This window comes from Benincasa hispida, chromosome 9, assembly GCF_009727055.1.
Source record: "Benincasa hispida cultivar B227 chromosome 9, ASM972705v1, whole genome shotgun sequence".
Classification (NCBI taxonomy): Eukaryota; Viridiplantae; Streptophyta; class Magnoliopsida; order Cucurbitales; family Cucurbitaceae; genus Benincasa; species Benincasa hispida.
This window is the reverse complement of record NC_052357.1, coordinates 17,412,026-17,430,845: the sequence shown is the minus strand read 5'-3', so window position 1 is coordinate 17,430,845 and position 18,820 is coordinate 17,412,026. Positions and strand designations below refer to the sequence as shown.

General features: G+C 29.0%; 2 protein-coding genes across 2 annotated transcripts; both read right to left on the bottom strand.

Annotated features, from left to right (window-relative positions):
- Positions 1–852: 852 nt before the first annotated feature.
- LOC120086920 (nitrogen regulatory protein P-II homolog) lies at positions 853–4,559 on the bottom strand. Its single transcript, XM_039043729.1, has 8 exons — positions 4,243–4,559; positions 4,114–4,159; positions 3,911–3,938; positions 3,343–3,430; positions 3,113–3,180; positions 2,922–2,991; positions 1,329–1,364; positions 853–1,202 (listed from the first exon to the last, which is right to left on the bottom strand). Exons 1-8 carry the CDS (start codon positions 4,436–4,438, stop codon positions 1,129–1,131), a joined length of 606 nt encoding a protein of 201 aa, XP_038899657.1. The 5' UTR covers positions 4,439–4,559; the 3' UTR covers positions 853–1,128.
- An 11,226-nt stretch (positions 4,560–15,785) lies between these two features.
- On the bottom strand, positions 15,786–16,397 carry LOC120086417 (protein NIM1-INTERACTING 1-like). The gene has a single exon (XM_039043055.1). It carries the CDS (start codon positions 16,331–16,333, stop codon positions 15,920–15,922), a length of 414 nt encoding a protein of 137 aa, XP_038898983.1. The 5' UTR covers positions 16,334–16,397; the 3' UTR covers positions 15,786–15,919.
- Between the last annotated feature and the right edge of the window lie 2,423 nt (positions 16,398–18,820).

Here is an 18,820-nt window from a genome sequence, read left to right as displayed (position 1 = left end):
CAATCTACCGATTATGGTAAAGTCGATAGCGATTAAGATACCAATGCTTTTATCGATTTTATTTCGTTTGATCGGTCCGATTGTTGAATTTTTACATTTTTGTTATAATCACATTCATGCTACAATTATCAATCTACCGCTAGAATGTGTTATGAACAGTTAATCGAAGACGATTACTGATTGAAATAAAATAAAAGGTAGAATATGTTATACTTACCTGAGAACAAGCGAATAAATGATCAATGAACACTGAAAAATGAAAATCGAGAGCTAAATCGTGAAGAAGTAAAGAAAATGGGTTAAAACAATTGATAGATTATTTGAAGTGGGGTGAATGGCTATATTCGATGTTGCCAATCAGAAATGGCGTGATGAGAGTAGTCTCATCATTTTCGTTCCACCATTGAATTAATAATTTAAAATAACCAAGCTCAATCACAATCATATTATTTTTTAAAAATTAGATGAGTATAAAATACTAACAATCACAATCACACTGGTACAATTGAGGCCCATTTCGATTGATGGTCCAATTGAAATCAACCCAAATTAAACTATTTTTCATTCCCCATGTAAACATGGCCTTAAAAGAAAAAAGAAAAACTTGCATTTTACATCAAATACAACCACATATGTAAAATTTTAAACAAAAGTTCAAGGGTATATTTGAAATACATTTTTAAGTGTGTAATTTAAAAAGTAAGTTATTTCGAAAGAAATTGGAGTGCTTAACAATCACTAAAAGTAACTTTTCAAGTATATTTTAATCTATTTTTATCAAAAATATTTAAATAAAAATGAAATTTTTAAAAAATAAAAATACTTTTTTTCTTACTCCAAACGGCCCTAAAAAACAAGGCAAGTCGTCTCCTCTGGATTCACCATCAAAATCCAAATCAGAGGTACATCAGGAAAATGGTACAGTAGCTTACGCGTTGATTATTACCTAACGAGGTTCATTTTTATGACAACATGAGGAAGTTACATATTTACAAGTCCGATGTTTTCAAGAGAGAAACTTATCTAACTTACAATTTCTTTTATTTCTCATCTCCACAGGACCAAACTGAGGAAGGTAGCGACAAGACCATGGAACAAAAGTTCCAAACTCAAAACATTCTCTCTTTCTTAATGTCCTACTTGATTAACAGACATATCGTATCGACCTCCGGTCATCCTCTCCGCTCTTTCTCCACGTTCGCCTGTGAATTACGCATCATATAAGGCATGTCATATACCAATGTAAAATGAAATATAATCTTACTGTTCTTAACTTCCATAGAGTAGGCAACTTGAAATTTTGATACTTGCTCAAAGTAACAAGGTACCTGTACGAATTCTAATCACGTCCGAGATTGGTATCACTGTGTGAAATTGAAAAGTGTGTTAGAAGTTTGAATTCTGAGATTTGTTTTTCTTCAATGTCCTCAGATTGCAAGCATAGGGCATGACAAATTTAATAATGAATTATGTTAAAGTCCATGTGCTTTGTATTAAAATCAACTAAGAGTCAGCTATGTAAGAGTGGAAATTTAAAACTACCCCTTCAGCCAACAATTTTACAAGAGGTTGATAGAACCCGAACATATTGAAATATAAAAGATAACAAGAATATAAGGATAAACCAAGTGTTCGAGATACTTGAACCCTTCCAATCTTGAAGTACTCTCAACCCCTAATTCATTACCTAAAATATTGTTCGTCTTCCTATTCTCCTTATCTCTATTTATAACCAAATTCAATAATCAACTCTCCTAACTAATTACTAACACACCCTTAACATCCCTCTAACACCTTACTGTCATTCCATGTCTATAGCAATAACAATTTTAAGTTTTAAGAGTCTAGAGATTCAAATACTGGGGAGCATTACATTCAAAGATGATGGAAAACAAACCAACTTCTCCGGGAGGAAGAAATTTTACGCCAAAGCCAGCAACTTAACCAAAACATCATATGCCCCATGGCCCTTTCTATGCCCAGCCACTCCCAAAGTGTTTTGAAGTAAAAATAAAAAATTTGAAGAAAAAAAAAGTTTTTAAGCATTTAAAAAATCATTCCAAATCCAAACTAGTTATGCAGAAATTCTAATGAATTTTCAACTCTTATACTGCTGGACTAGAACTAAGAGATTTCATCGCTAAACTTGTAAAAAATAAACAATTTTGTTATTGTTGTTATGTTAGCTAAGTTTTTTTTTTTCTTTTTCTTTTTTTGTCTAGGCTTTGTTTTTGCAACATGTCGCCACGGTTGTTAAGAACATCCTGGTTGTCTGAACCATCTCTCTGGAGAACATTTTTTCCTTCTCTGTTGCAAATTTTTGGAAGATACTTTCTGTTTTTGATCACTGAATGATTCTTTGCCTTTACAGTATTGTTTCCTTATCAAGAATATATATATAGTTCGGCTCGTGGTAATTTTTAGGGTCACGACTTTTGAAGATCTCAAAAAGAGTTGTGCCAAAAATGTGTGTTCCTCATTGTACTGTTGTCCTTACTACAATGTCTGTTCACGTTTCTATTATCGTAAATATAAACTTCAGTATTGGCTTTATATTTAGAGGAGTCTAAGTTCTACGTATAAAGTCTAAGTTCTAGCATTGAGATGGATTCTCGGTCTTAGGAAGAGCCTAAGCAATTTTGTTTTGACGTATATGATGCATCACAAATACTTACTCTTTTTTTTTTTAATTCATTACTAATAATTAACGTATATGATGCAAATCCAGTTAACATGTGGAACTAGTGTTAATGATAATGCATGAAAAAGAAAAATCAAACAAAGTGAAATAAAAATACAACAGTAATAAACCGCATAACAAACAGGACAGGAGATTCAGAGAATAGAAATTAACCAAACAATTACGGCATAAGCAGATAAGGAGCTGAGCTATTTAACAAAAAAATAAAGTTATGTTTTACCAAAAATTTTGCCATCGCCAATTTCACCAGTTCTTGCCTCCTCAATTATCTTGTTGATGACAGCTTCAACCTGATAAAAGGAAACTTAAATTTAATAATAACACCCATGGTTTCAAATGCAGCAGTTTGCTTAAGGAAGCGATATGTGCAACAAATTTTGAACTTCTCACAATAGCAGAACACTATTTTACCTGGTCTTTAACGACCACAATTTCCATCTTAACTTTAGCGACAAAGTTGTCTTCAGAAAATTCAGACCCTGAACAGAAAATAAAGGAGTATAAAATTATATGGAATCTTAAGCAAACATCAGTAATGACTAATGGAAAAGGACATGAGAGTCTAGAAACAGACAAACATGTACAAATAAATTCCCCTCACCAAGCACTAAGACAGAAAGAATCGTGAAAGATAAACTTACCACCATGCCTCTCTGTGGATCCACCTTGAGAACCAAAGCCCTTCACATCAGATACCGTTACACCTCGAATACCCATTTTCAGCAATGCCTTCATTTTTTTTCCAAGAAACAACGGAACAATTTAATACCAACAAAAAATAGGATGCTAAAACTTCGACAATCTGCATAATCTCCATTCATTTGCTACCATTCAAACACGTAAAACGTATACATCTTTGTCAGGCTAAAAGCAATATCTATTTGATTCTTTTTGGCTATGGACGAGCACGATCGCTATACTTCATAAAGTAGATTAGCCATTTTTATTCTATGACATTGACAAGATAGTATACAACCAATCTAGAAATGAAAGTATGATAGCAACTGGGAGTTTTCCCAACCTTGAATGGTCTTATGATCCTAATCCACATTTCCTCTGATACCAAAAATTCAAAGTTTTCATAACTCTCTTGCCCCAGAGTCTCAAGGAATACTAATTTTACCATATTTAACAATAAAACCAAACGAAATTTTGCATATTCCAAATGGAAATTAGGAATGACCATGTTCAAGGTTAACTAGGTCTTACCGAAGAAACATTTTGGATTCTCCATGGCCTATCCCGTCCAAACACACCAACATAGCACACAGATAAATACGTATCATCAGATGCAACAAACTTAGCAAGGTTACTCAAAAGACTTCAAAAGATCGAATACACACTAGATGACGAAATCAACATTTAAGAACTTCAAATGTAACAGCAGAAAACAATATGGAGTACGTCCGTACCGGAGGATGGCCTCCACTTTGTAGAATTTGGAATCAGGCACATAATCTACAAAGAAAAACAGCAAGAAAACCGGATATTACAAATTGAGAAGCTCAAGAGCGATCCAATATGAGGTGAGTGATACATACCGAGGGAGCCTTGGGCGGCCTTGACTAGAGGGAGGATTTGGCGATTGGAAGGCTTGTTGGCAAGGTGGAAGTGAGAGAATCTGACGGCGGTGGAGCTGGAAGTGATAGAGGAGGAAGAAGTGAAGTGATGAAACTGTGGAAGAGGAGAATAGAAATGAAGAAGAAGAGCGGTGGGGTTCGTTGTGATCGCCGCCATGGAAGTTGGGATTCGAGAATCAGAGATGGAGGCGGAGCAGAGTGACGACGACGACGAGCCGATTGGAAGCTTCGTAGCTCACGTTGGAATTTCCGCTTCAAAAAGACGGGAAAAAAATAACATTTAAAATTAATAAATTATGATTGGAGGATTTCTGTCTTTTTCTTTATCTTTCTTCTTTTTTTTTTTCTCTATTTTTCTAAAAAGAAAAAGCCCATTTATTTGAACTCTTCATGGTCACCAAAGGCCCATAGGGAAAGGTTGAAAAACATTTTGGTTCGGTTTAATTTTGTGCGTATGTAATATCATAATCATTTAGGCCCATTTGATAATCATTTGATTTTTTGTTTTTATTTTCAAAAATTAAATCTATTTCATTCATATTTCTTATATTATATGAAGATTGAATTCTTAGTCAAATTCAAAAAACAAAAACTACTTTTTAAAATTACTTTTTTTAGTTCTCGAAATTTAACTTGATTATTTAAATCATTGGTGAAAAGTTGATAACAAACGAAGAAATTTAGAAATAGAAGTAGTTTTTATGGGTTTATTTTTGAAAAGTAAAAAACAAAAAAATAAAATAGTTATCAAACATGGACTTAGATTTTATACTTCTAAATTATAACAATTTAGCATATGAAGATATTGTGATTCAACTCATTGATATTTCATCTTATTGTCAAAGTAAAGAATATATCATTATACATTTTACACTATCGAAATTAAAAGTATTACAGTCTTATGTGATAGTCATTTAGTTTTTGAAAATAGACATTATTTTAATCTATTGATTTCTTTGTTTTGTTATCCAGGTTTAAGAATGGTTTAAAAAACTAAAAAAAAATAATTTTTCAAAATTTATTTTGGTTGGATTCATCTGAGTAGAAAAAAGTTTTAAAATATATTTTTCTAAGAATAAATTTAGTGCTTGAATTCTAAATTTGTATTTTAAAGAAATTGAACCCCTTAAAAATATATACTAGAAACTCTTTGGAAAAAGGAAAAAGAAAGAACCAATCTCTAAAACTCTTAGTCTTGTGCTATAAAGTTTATAAACCTTAATAATATCTAATAAGTTTTTTAATTTAGAATTTTGTATTTAATATAAGTTGGCATATTTGAAAATGTGAGAAATTAACTGATATGGTACATTTAAAATTATATGACAGAATTTGTAAGTTATTGGAATAAATTACTATTTTTCAATTCCCCACTAGTTTAAGCTTGTTGTTGAATTTAATGAAATGAAAAGTTTGAAAATTAATCTTGACTAAGCAATTGTTTGACCCTTTGTTGCTACCAACTTTTCATATAGTTTTGACTTTTGAGTCTTACGAATATCACCAGTTGCATCGCTTTTACTAATTCAAACATATGAAACAAAAACTTGAGTGACGGTTACAAATATAATAATAAGATCTAAAGTATTAGTAGATACAACATAACGCAAAAGAAGTTATAATATAACAAAATTTAGATCTAACTTTCAAAATCATAAACCACATCACTAATAAGAGTTTATAAACGGTATAGTCTATCATTCATAGAAGTCTATTACTGTAGATTTTGCTATATTTGCAATTCTTTAGAAATATTACTATACATTTAATCATTAGTCCTAAAAGTGTTACCCGTAATAATCATCTTAAACTCTAACTTTTAAAATTATATCAATTAAAACAAAATTCATTGAATTTTGGGCCATATATAAGGAGTGATGGCGACAAATATGACGAATCAATGACCTATCATCTTTAAAATCAATGGGGTAGAAAAGAAGAATTGGAAGAGAAAAAGAAAAAGGAGGAAAAGAGGACAATAGCTATGCATCGACAAACGTAGATGGGTGGAGGGGGAAAATTGGATTAATATTGTACTTTTTAAACTAATTAGTCAAATATTATAGTTTCAAAACTATTTAGACAGATACAGTAGTTTTTCGATTTGGCTAGTATGCTTTTTTTTTTTTATTCCATTATTCTAGACTTCAACACTCGATAAAGGTTCAATTTTTTAAGAAAAATGTATGTTGAGTATTGAAGTCTCAACCAACTTCCTTTTTTTATTTTTATTTTTTCTTTTAAAATCACGTTGTTATTTCTTTTTCTTTCCAATACTGTTATTCCTTTACCTTGTTTAAGGTACTCTATGCAATTATATTTCTTAATAGTAACAAAAAGGATGTTCTTGTATTTCTTAATAATAAATAAAATCTACATTCTTAACTCTCAGCTCTAACAGACATCATAGAAAATGATAAATTCTCAATCATTTTTCCTTCCATAATTGGAAAATAATAAAATGTAAATTAAAATGTTCATATTAATACAACAATTTAATATATCTCATTCAGTTAAAAATAATAATAATAAATCAATGTGTCCCACAAGACAGACGTCGTCGATTTCGAACTGGTTATTGTCGTCTACTTTGAACTTGAGATTGCTATGGTTCCTCTTGATGTCGCTCTAATACTTTGCAGGTGCTTCATAATATAAATATTCATTATGCTCTCCACGGTCATGCTCATGTCCATGCAGGTATGAAGACGATGGATCAGCCTCTTAATCATAATATCTTGAACCAAATGTTGGCATCATCATCATCAAACTAACATAACCAGTTTGGATCTGTGTCTACATCATAGAAGGCAATTCTTCCACATTGTGGGTGACCTCATCAAACTCATCTTCTTTTACTCGAGCAAGTTCCCTACATCTAGGAACTGGCGGAAGAGCAATAAGTATATCGTACATATAATGTATCTCCTCCATATAACTCTCATTGTTACTGTATATAGCAAAAACCTAGTTGGGATCATTTGTAACATCACTAAAGCTATTCTCGTTTGATCTCTGTGAATTATAAGACGATTAGATAATATTTAAAATAAATTTAAATTAAAAATAATTAAACAATATTTATTTATGTACCAAATGACCCACAGTTGCTCTCGGACGAGTAACATAGCGCCTTGCAATATTATTGTACTAATTGATGTAATTTTAAGTGTCATCCCTATCAAATTACCTAATAGAAACTCTCATTGTAATAAACCTTGCATAATAGTGTCATCCCACTACCAAAAGTGTAACTTTTTTAGACCAATCTCCAGTTCTTAGGTCGATGTCATGCAATAGGGATTTAGTATTACAAAGCGATGGGACATACCGGGAACCAAATTCTCTCATTACCCTATAAGAAGATGTCACTCACCAATGTGAAAACATATGACAGGACTTATCATCTATCATATGTTTTGATCATTTATACATAAGTTGGACAAAGTGTCCATAACACCTTTGTAAGACTCCCAAATAATCTGAAACATAAAATATTATATTAAAAAATTATTAAAGAAAAATACATTAAAAATATGTATAAAAAATTCGATTGGGTTCAATATTAATGTACCTAATCAGGTTGGAGTAGATCAAACATGTACTTATACTAATTAACTATATGTGTAGTTGTCTTAGTTACACAAAATTTGTCTCTCCACCTATATTATTAAATTAATATTTTAAATTTTAAATTAACTAGATCAGCCATATAAAAATATTTGTTAAATTAAATTGAATTAAAATAACATACCGAGAACCGTAGTTCATCCAACTAATTGAGCATCATTTACATGCCAGAGTGTGGAGCCATTGATGGAAATCATTCCCAAGCCCATAATTATAAAAGTATCAAAGGCCCAGCGATTTCATGAACTTAAGTTTTATTGCTTTGCATAGCTGGCTATACAGTCCTGCCAAACATGTTCCACCCCAAGAATACCATCCCGCATTATAGAGGTTGGCTAACAATGGCAGGAACATCAAGTGAACGAAATGACTTTATTTGTCAGAAAACAAACTTCCATCTATTATCTGTATTATATACGATCGCGTATATCTCATGACAGCTTCCTCGTCTGCATTATCAGCAAGCTCATGAAATTGTATCCCTAATCACGCTAAACTTAACCTCTAGGTGGGTCACACCGAATAGCAGTTGATAAATATTCAGCCAGTCATTATGTATTACTCTGGTAAATGGCTCACCATCAACAGATAACCCGAACAATACTTCTCTATGTTATAGAGTGATAGTACACTCTCTCGTGGGCACATGAAACGTAAACGTCTTTGGCTTTCATTTCTTGACCAGTGTTGTAATGGGGTTAATTGGATAAAATGGGTAATTTTTGAAAAAAAAAAATGAGGTAAAGGGGGTTGTTTAGAAATAAATTAGGAAAATGGTGGTGGTTTTTTTTTTTTTTTTTTTTTTTTTTTGGGGGGGGCCCCTTTTAAAATTACCCCCTTTTTTTTTTTTTTTTTTTTTTGTTATCTCTATTTCATTTTATCCTTTTAAACTTTGCTTTTAGTATTGAGATTGTCAAATGTTATTTTTATTTGTTATAAAATATAATTTTATTTTTAGATTTTTAGTTTAATTTCTATTTGATTTTTAAATTTTAAAATGTTATATTTTTAATCCATTAATTTTGAGTAAGTTCTATTTCAATTTAGTATAAAGATTTTACAATGTCACAATTTTATCTTGAGATTTGAATTTTGTTTCAATTTGGTATATAAGATTTAAGATTTGCACTTTATCTTCGACATATCATCAATATACACTACTAAGTAATATAACTAAAATTTAAAAATGTTACAATTTCACCATTGAGTTCTTTTTTCTTTCGAGGCAATACTAGTAAGACTTAATTTTTATTTTAATTTTGGGCTAGTTGCATAAATAGAATTCAAGCCCAAAATAATAGAATAAGTAGTATAAGGATAAAATAATTGCATATATAGATCAAAAAATGGTAAAAGACTAAAAAACCCATGCCTAGCCACAAGTTTGTTCGCTTCTTCTCAGTTTTCTCAAATTAAAAGCTATCAATGATAACCAATGATAACTGCTATCAGCTGCTATCGCTGATAGCTTCTATCAATTGCTATTGATGATAGTTGCTATCAGCGATAGCTTTCAATTTTAGAAAAATTAATACAATCTTGAAATATTAACTTTTAATTTGCTATCAATTATTAGTAGCTATCATTGATTCAATTTCATCAATTGGAATCAACGTTGAAATATTACTACTTAAGGCTATAGTGGCTATCAATGATAGATTTATAAATAGTGATCAACTTTGAAAGAAGACCAACAACTTTGTTTACCATAGTAGTTATCACTAATAATCATTTATCATGGTTATCACTGATAGCAGCTATCAGTCATTATCACTGATAGACTTTCATCAATTAGAATTAACCTTGAAATATAACATTTAAGACTATCAATGATAGACTTCTATAATTGGTTATCACCTTTGAAAGAAACTCGATATATAGCTATCACCTAAGTTTTATCACCGATATCACTAACATCACTCATATTTTGGTTATCAGTGGTAGCTTCTTTCACTGATAACATCACTAATAAGATGCTATCAATGATCTCACTAATATCATGCTATCAATGATAGTTCTCTATCACTGATAATGTGCTATTAGTGGTAGCTTCTATCACCGATAACGTGCTATCGGATAGCTTCTATCATCGATAACATGCTATTAGTATTAGCTTCTATCATTGGTAACATGCTATCAGTAGTAGCTTGTATCAATCATAGCCACTGAACACCTTTTTGCCATTTTCTTGTCGTTCCCAAACATTTATAAGTCTTTTTTTTTCGATGATAGCTTCTACCACTGATAAACATGCTATTAGTGATAACTTCTAGGCATTCCACTTACATTTTAGTTCGAGATTCAACTTTATTAATTAAATTTACTAAGGTTATCAATGATAGATTTCTATAAGTGGCTATTAACTACAAAAATATAATCAAAGATTAAGCTATCAATGATAGAAAATATTAATGGCTATCACTGATAGACTTTCATTTGCTATTTATATTTATTATTTGTTATAATAATCAAACTTGATGGTTCGCTTGTTAGTGTTAAGTCACTTATGAATTGAGTACTTTCAAGTCTTGCGTACGGAACTCAGCCTCATAATTCTTGTGAAAAAAAAAAGGAAAGAAGAAAAAATTCAAATAAAGGAAAGAAAAATTTTAAAAATAAGAGATAGAGAAAAAGCAGAAACTGAAAAAATGAAAGAAAATTAAATAGAAAAAAAGGAAGCAAAAAACCGAACAAATGAAAGAAAAACTAAAAAAGAAAAAGAAAGGGAAGAAGCAAACAATCAAAGAAAGAAAATAAAATAAAATAATAAAAAAAAGATAAGGGAAGAAGCAAAAATCGGAGAAAAGAAAGAAAAGAAAAATAAAAAGTAAAGGAAAGAAAAAGAAAGGCAAAAGGAAAGAAATGAAAGAAAATAAAAAAAATAAAGGAAAGAAGGATAGAGGAAAGAATAAAATAAAAAAAAAAATAAAAAAAAAAGGAAGAAGCAAAAACTGAGAAGGAAAATAAAATGAAAAAATGAGGGAAGAAGCAAAAATCAAAGAAGAGAAAGAAAATAAAAGGACAAAAAGGTGTACAAAAAGATAAGACAAAAGAGGGCGAAATTGGAAATTAAATAAAAATTCAAAGATTAACTAGTCAACTCATCCACATTTGCAAATATTTTAAAGATGTAATATATATTTAGAGTTTTTCTCTTATTCTACTATGTATTACAAATATCCTTTAATTTTTAGTTGATAGGTTTCAAGGTTTTCACGTTTAACTTCAATTAATTTTGATAAAATATATTTTTCATTTTTAGATTTTGAGCCTAATTTCTATCTAATCTATAGGTTTAAAATGTCATATGTTTAATCAATTAATTTTGAGTAAGTTCTGTTTCAACTTAGTCTCAAGGTTTCATAGTATTACAATTTTATCTTAAGATTTGAATTTTGTTTCAATTTGATCTCTAGATTTCAAGATTCACACTTTAACTGGGATTGTTTCACTAAATACTTAGTTTCAGCCTTTGACACGAATGTCAATTAATTAATTTAAAATAATTCTATATGAAATGAAATTTTAAATTTATATTTTAAGAGTGATGAAATGTAACGACCCGAGTTCAGAGGGATATATGAATAAATCAATATCACATCTGAATGAGAAGATCCTTAAGACATAAAAGTATAGTTAAGAAAAGCTTAAAAGAATTGAAAGTTACTACTTATACTAATAAGGTACCCCTTTTCGATGGTTCAATCATAGTAATATATATTAAACATTATTCTCAAGTAAATGAAAAATAAAGTCATTGAATCTGCCAAAAAGAATTGTCCATATCATATTTAACTTGTTCCATATTCCATATTCTTAGACCCATAGCAATGATAAGTCCCCCATTCTCTTTTGCTAAAATATTGGATTCTATTGGAAAAAGGAAATCCTTTTACATAAAACAAGTTGATGATGACAAATATAAAAGGATAAGAGAGGAAGAATTTTATTTATTTATTTGCCCTGAAGTTGTATTATTTGTGTAAAGAACTTGTCAAGTTGTTTGTATAGACAATTCTTTGCCCAATAATGTCTAAAGTTAAAAGGCCCACAAATTGATTTTCTCTATACTTAGCTTTATCTTGACTCTTCAGTTGGCATTCATTAATCTTTGCTTATATCTCAAGATACCACCTTTTCTTGGTGAGCAAAGGGGATGCCATGCATTTTCTTCTATTTTAGGTTTATTAACTTGCTTATCAAAACTAAAACTATCTTTTTTTTTCTTTTAACCTTTGTATTCTTTCATATATGTTTCAATTTGTATAATGTAAAATAAAATATTATTTACGTATGTGTCATTTACAATATGTACTACATGATAAAAGTTAATCCATCAAATTTGGAGATGTGTCTACTAGAATAGAGACGACTGAATTGTCCAACCGATCCTCATGTCACAACTTGCTTGCGTTCAACCTAAGATTTTTTTTCTCGGTATATGGACATCCAACTTCATTTTAGGGTCGATTAATATATTGAAGTATGGAATTATTAGATATCGTAATTATCTCTTCAGGCTTTTTATAAACATTGGAACTAATTATATGTGCACATGAATACAATATCACTCTTGGTTAATTTTGATACTAACATCTTAATCATAGTGTACTAGCTTATGCATTAGGGTACATTATTAGACACAATATCATACATACTCGTGTTAGACTTCCGTATAAGACCTCACATCTCAACTCAATGACTTCCCAACCTGATTCAACGTGCCAATTTACCTTAGTTTTATGCATCAATGTCAATGAGTTTCAGTTCAATTCCTACTTTTCTTGATATTTTGATCTTCATTATACAATCAAAATTTGATTTTGGATTATTAAAAACATGTTTAAAAGTTATTTTAAAGCATATAAAAAAATGATTTTTTTTTCTTTTTCTTTTAAAAAAATCACTCAATAACACATCTTTAAAAATATATAAAGAGTGTATGGGGCGTTGAGTTGAGATAAGATGTCTAAAGTTTATATGTCTGTGGAGTTCATATATTTGTGTTTGGGGTGCAAAGTTATTTGGTCTCAGTTCATATTTATGTGTTTGAGATACAGATTTAAGTTCATTTGTCTAAGGTATCTGATACAGTTTTTTGAACTCTAAATAATCTGTTCTCATGCATACCATTTTTGTTTTAGAACTTTTTTATTCAATAATTCTACTCATTTTTGCTTGAATATGGAATGCAACTTTTTTTCCTTTTAATTTTTAAAGCCTTTTTTTTTTGTTCTTTTTTTGTAATAAACAACAATTAGCCAACTACATTTCTTTCAGAGATAGGGTTAAATCAAATGAGAACAACAATCAACCTACTAAATGTTTTTTTACTCTGTCATCAATTTTTTTCCAATTGAATCTTCCCAGTCATCTTAGCAATCACTAGAATGTCATCACATTTCTTCAATAATTTCATTTTCAATTCCTCCATCAGAGAACAATCTCTATTTTTCACTAATTCTTGTTAGAAAAGTGTTCAAGGAAAAAACTTCATTTTATCAGTTTTTTTTGTTATATATTACATATTTTTTATTTTATGGTTGTCAGAGTTGCTCGCTCGAAATTGATCATCTAAATTGATCATCGAAGGTGATTTTCATTAGAGTTTGTAATCAAAGGTGGTTGTCGGAAATAGTTGTCGGAGCCTAAAATTGATCGTCAGAGTTGGTCGCACGAAGGTGGTCGTAGAAGTTGGGCCACCAAAATTGTTATCATAGGTGGTTTCTGAAGCTTGGAATTAGTTGTCAGAGTTGATCATGCGAAGGTGATTGTTGAAGTTGTCATAAAAAATGATTGTTGAAGCCTGGAGTTAGTCGTCGTAGGTGATTGTCGGAGCCCTGAGTTATTTTCTAGAGTGTGACAACATTAGTCGCCGACAGTGGTCGATAAGTGAAGTCACTAAAAATATTAGAAAAATGGAGAGTTTGGGTGAATTAGTAAAATATATCAACTCAATTCCACCAACATTCAAAGTTGATGAGCCAAACATTGAGTTGATATATTATATCAACTCAACTCAATGTATATTGATGAGCTAAATACCCTACACTGAATAGTGATAGGATCATTACATGTGGTATACCAATACAATTCATTTTTATAGTAATATATTCTTTTAGTAATGAATATCCACGTCACTTTTTTTTTCCAATTTTAAAAACTCAAATCAACATTTATTTTAAACCCCAACCAAATAAGCTATTGTGACACCTAATATATCATAACTTGCCTAATGAGAGAAAAAAACAAAATACACTTAGTAAGATATTATTACGTGATACTCCAAATATTATCTTCCTATATATCATGATACAACCAATTTCAACATCATTGTTAAAAGAAGATATGAAATTCAAAGCTAGTGCCTGCACGAAAAAGAAAAGAAAAAAAAAATGAAAGTGTACGATTTAAATATGAAAAAGAATAAATATCGAAGGTCATTCTCCTACCAAATTACATAATTCAACTATTAATATTAATTAAAAGAAATTAAATTATAAATTGATAGAACTATTATTCTGTTAAATTCTAAGTATTCAGATAAGTATTTTGGAAAAATAGTTTTTTTTTCTTAAATTTTAAATTTGGTTTCAATTTGATCCCTAAATTTCAAAATGTTATACTTTTGGTCTTTCAATTTTAAGGTTATGTTCGATTTAGTCCCTAGATTTCAAAATATTACCGTTTTACTCTTGTTATTTGAGTTTTGTTTCAATTTGATTTATATATTTCAAAATTTATACTTTTAAGCTTAAATTTTCATTAAATATTTACTTTTCATCTTTAGTGTTAATGTCTATTGATTTATTTTAAAAAAATAAAGAGATTTATAATTAATTAAGTTTTACTATCTTTCATCATTATTAAAATTTAAATTATTTTGAATTAATTAATAGACATTTAAGACTAAAAGTGAGTATTTAGTGAAAATTTAAAATTTAAAAATGTAAATGTTGGAATCTGGAAACCAAATTAAAATAAAACTCAAACGTTAAAAGTAAAATGGTAAGATTTTGAAATCTAAAGACTAAATTGAAATCAAGTTTAAAACTTAAGAACTAAAAGTATAATATTTTAAAACTTAAAAACCAAATGAGATAAGACTTAAAACCTAGGGAAAAAATAGTATTTAAACCTAAAATCAAAAAGGTATTTTTCCTTAAATATTTTAGGTTTAAATACTATTTTTTTCCTGTATTTTCGGTTTTGGTTCATTTTGGTCATTTTACTTTCAAAATGTTCATTTTTGTTTTTATACTTTCAACTTTGGTTCATTTTAGTCTCTATACTTTAAAAATATTCGTTTTAATCTTTATATTTTAAACTTTGGTTCATTTTTATCTTCATACTTTTTAAAAGTGGCCATTTCTGTCTCGTTATTTTCATTTTTAAATGCTCAAAATGATCACTTTTTAAAAATTTAAAGATCAAAATGAACCAAAGTTGAAAGTATAGAAAACAAAATAAATTGTTAAAAAGTGGAGGGATCAAAATTAACAAAAACAAAAAGTATAAGAACCAAAGTAGTATCTAAACTAATATTTTATTTGGCCTCATAGATTTCATCTGAAAAATCTCATACAGTGAAGATAATTGTCCTTGCTTTTAAAATCATGACAATCTCTTTATCTAGAGAATGTTTTAAACTAAATTTCAAAAACAAATTGTAAAACAAGTAAAAATAAAATCGTTACCGGACCAAGTCTAAACTTTCGAAATTACAAACGTTTCAAAAGGTATATTTTAACCTTCAAACTTATTGGTACTTAACATTTTAATATATATAATTGTCGTAATTGAGTAATTTGTAGGTAATTATATTCATGTTGTTTGATTAAGTGCATGTGTTTAGGTGCACTAAGGATTAGCTATTATAACAAATATTAGGTGAGAATTTGATATTTCTAAAGTTAAAGAAAAAAACAAAAAACAAAAACAAAATCAAAATTTCCCCATATTAAATTCTTCGGTGCTAAATAGGAAAAAAAAAATAAATAAAGAAGAACTAGAGAGCGAGATTAAGATCCAAACAATCATCTCCATTTTTGACGTTCTTTTTCTTCTTCATCGCCGCCGTGGACGCCGCCGCCGCCGAGGTGTCTTCTTTAACAAGATTATAAGGCTTATTGGGAAGAATGAAACCCTGTCCTCTCACCTGAAATTCCTCATCGAAATCCTCTCTCTCGAACTTCGGAATCCAAGTCGACCGATTCTCCACCGCTTCCGGCGCCGACTTCATCCTCTTCCTCCTCTTCTCCTCTGCCGCAATTTCCTCCTCCTCCCCGATCATCAACTCCTTCCTCCGCCGATCACGCATTTCCTTGAAATTCCTCACCAAAGCGAAAAACATCTCCATCTCCTCCTCCTCCTCCTCCTCGGCGATTCTCTCCGGCGCCGGCTGCAGTTTCTCGTTTTCCATTACAAACTCTCTTCAATTTACCAATTCTCCGTGTAAAATTAATATAATATATATATATAAAAACTGAAAGTTTTCACACGCTGTTTTTTGTTTTTTGTTTTTCAGTTTTAAATTTCCCCATTGGAGTGGCATTATTTATAAGGTGTTAGAGGTTAGAGTTGAAAGACGAAAATGGCCTTTGATTAGCGGCGGAGTTATGGGTATACGAGGGTATTGAAGTAATTAACGGAAGAGAACTAGAAGTATGAATAATAATAAAATATTATTAATAATAATGGGAGTCGTTGCGGGTCATCATTTTCTTGAAGACGTTCGAAACAGCGTGAACGATGATGAAGTTTGAGTGACGTAGTCATGGTGACGTCACAATTGCTGTGCTTGGTTAACATGCTCGTCACGTTTGGGCCCACACCATTCATTTCCCCAGTTTCAAACTAATGATAGGCTCAATAAATTATAGATTAAGTCATTCATAAGTTTATCTAGACAAATTCGAACCAATTCAAATTTATTATAAATTTTAAAAATATATTTTTCTTACTTATGATAAAATTAAGTATACATATAGTTTTATTTAATTTTATTGGGTTTTTTGGTAATTTATTTTCCAACTCTTAAAAATATTTTTTTAACATTTAGAAAGAGATTTTATATTATATGAATTGAAATCGAGTTGTTAATCTTAATTCAATTTATGAAAATAATTTAATCAAATTTTTACGTATTAATAATTTACTTCCTTTTATAAATAAATAAATGATCCAAGTAAATTCGAACCAATCCATCCCAAACGGGTTGTATTTGGTTGAGTTCATTTTTTAATAAGGATTATTTGGGTGGAAAAAATTTACCATCCAAATAACTGTGAACACCCCTAATTAGGGATTGCATTTGCAATCGTAGAGATTTGTTTTTGAAATTCTAACTAAAACGTTAAATTTGATAGTAGTAATTTTAGTTTCAGATTTTTTTTTTTTTTTTTTTTACAAATCTACTAATTTCTTGACTATTTAAATAAATATATTATAATAATAATTTTCATATTAATATATTTATACACATATGATTTCAAAATTTAAATGATTCATATTTTTATATAACAATTATTTTTCTTAAACTTTTATCAAAGAAATTAGATTAAACAAAGTTAGTTGAAATACAAATCGTATAAAATGTTAAAATATAATGTTATAATAAATTATAATTTAATTATTAATATGAAAATAATTATAATAGTAAGTCTACTTTTATTCATATAATTAAATTATAAATGTTTGATATTAATTTATCTAACCTCGAACTAGTTTTTCAAATTTAAAAATAAAATTATCAAACATTATTTTACTTTATTCCAAAAAAACAAAATGATAAACATAACTCGACTGAAATAATGTTTATACTGTTGACCTCAAGGTTGAAAGTACTTTGATTTCTCCCCACTACATTTTGCAAAAAAAAAAAAAAAATGACACATATGTCAATATAGTGTAAATAATAAATAGTTAACTTGTTTAAAAAGCATTAAACTATTTTTTTTTAAAAAAAAAGGTAAATTTATTTGTTTATTAATTTAAATGTTTTTTATTTTATATCTTTCAGAAATATCCATTACATTAACATTTATAAATATTATCTCTAAAATGGGGCGGGGGAATCTAACCTCAAACCACGAGATTGATAGTATGAACATTATGTCAGTTGAGTTACGCTCTTGTTGGCAAATACTATATTTTAGTTCTTGTACTTTTGGCTCATAAAACTTGAATTTAGCCTTGCTCCTAGTTTGTTTGATTTTTTTTAGAACTTTTTACCATTTACATTTTTACTATAAATTTTGAAAACATATTCACATAGAGGATTTTCTTGCATGAAAGTTATTATTATTTTTGTATAACAATTTTTAACAAAGATTAATTTCAATGGACTAAATTGGAAAATACATAAGCTAAATTTGAACATTTGAAAGTAAATGGAAAAGAGGATTTATATTATTTTATATTGATATCTTAATTTTTAAAATTATTTATTTTGAAGTATGTGCCATAAAACAAAATTAAAAAAAAAAAAAAAAAGCAATAGTTTTTTCTAATATAATATAATGGATAGTGGAATAGAATGATGCCTTGATAGTTGACAAATACTATAATATATAAGGGAGCGTTTAGGGCAAAGACTGTTAGAATATTATAATAATCTACCATAAATACTATTTTGTATTCTTTAATTAATTACAATCAACACTATTTCAAAACTTCTATTTGCTATAATATTTACTATTGCTATTGTTTTTACTATTTTACATTCATCATTTTTTTATTATTTGCTACTGTGTTTACTATTTCTTTCTAAAACTAAAATAGTTTATATCTCAAATACATACTATCATAACTCATACTAAAATAATTTATACTCCAAACATAAATTATTATAATCCAATTATAATAACTTAGAAATATAATAATAAATTTCTTGCCTAAACGGCAGTTG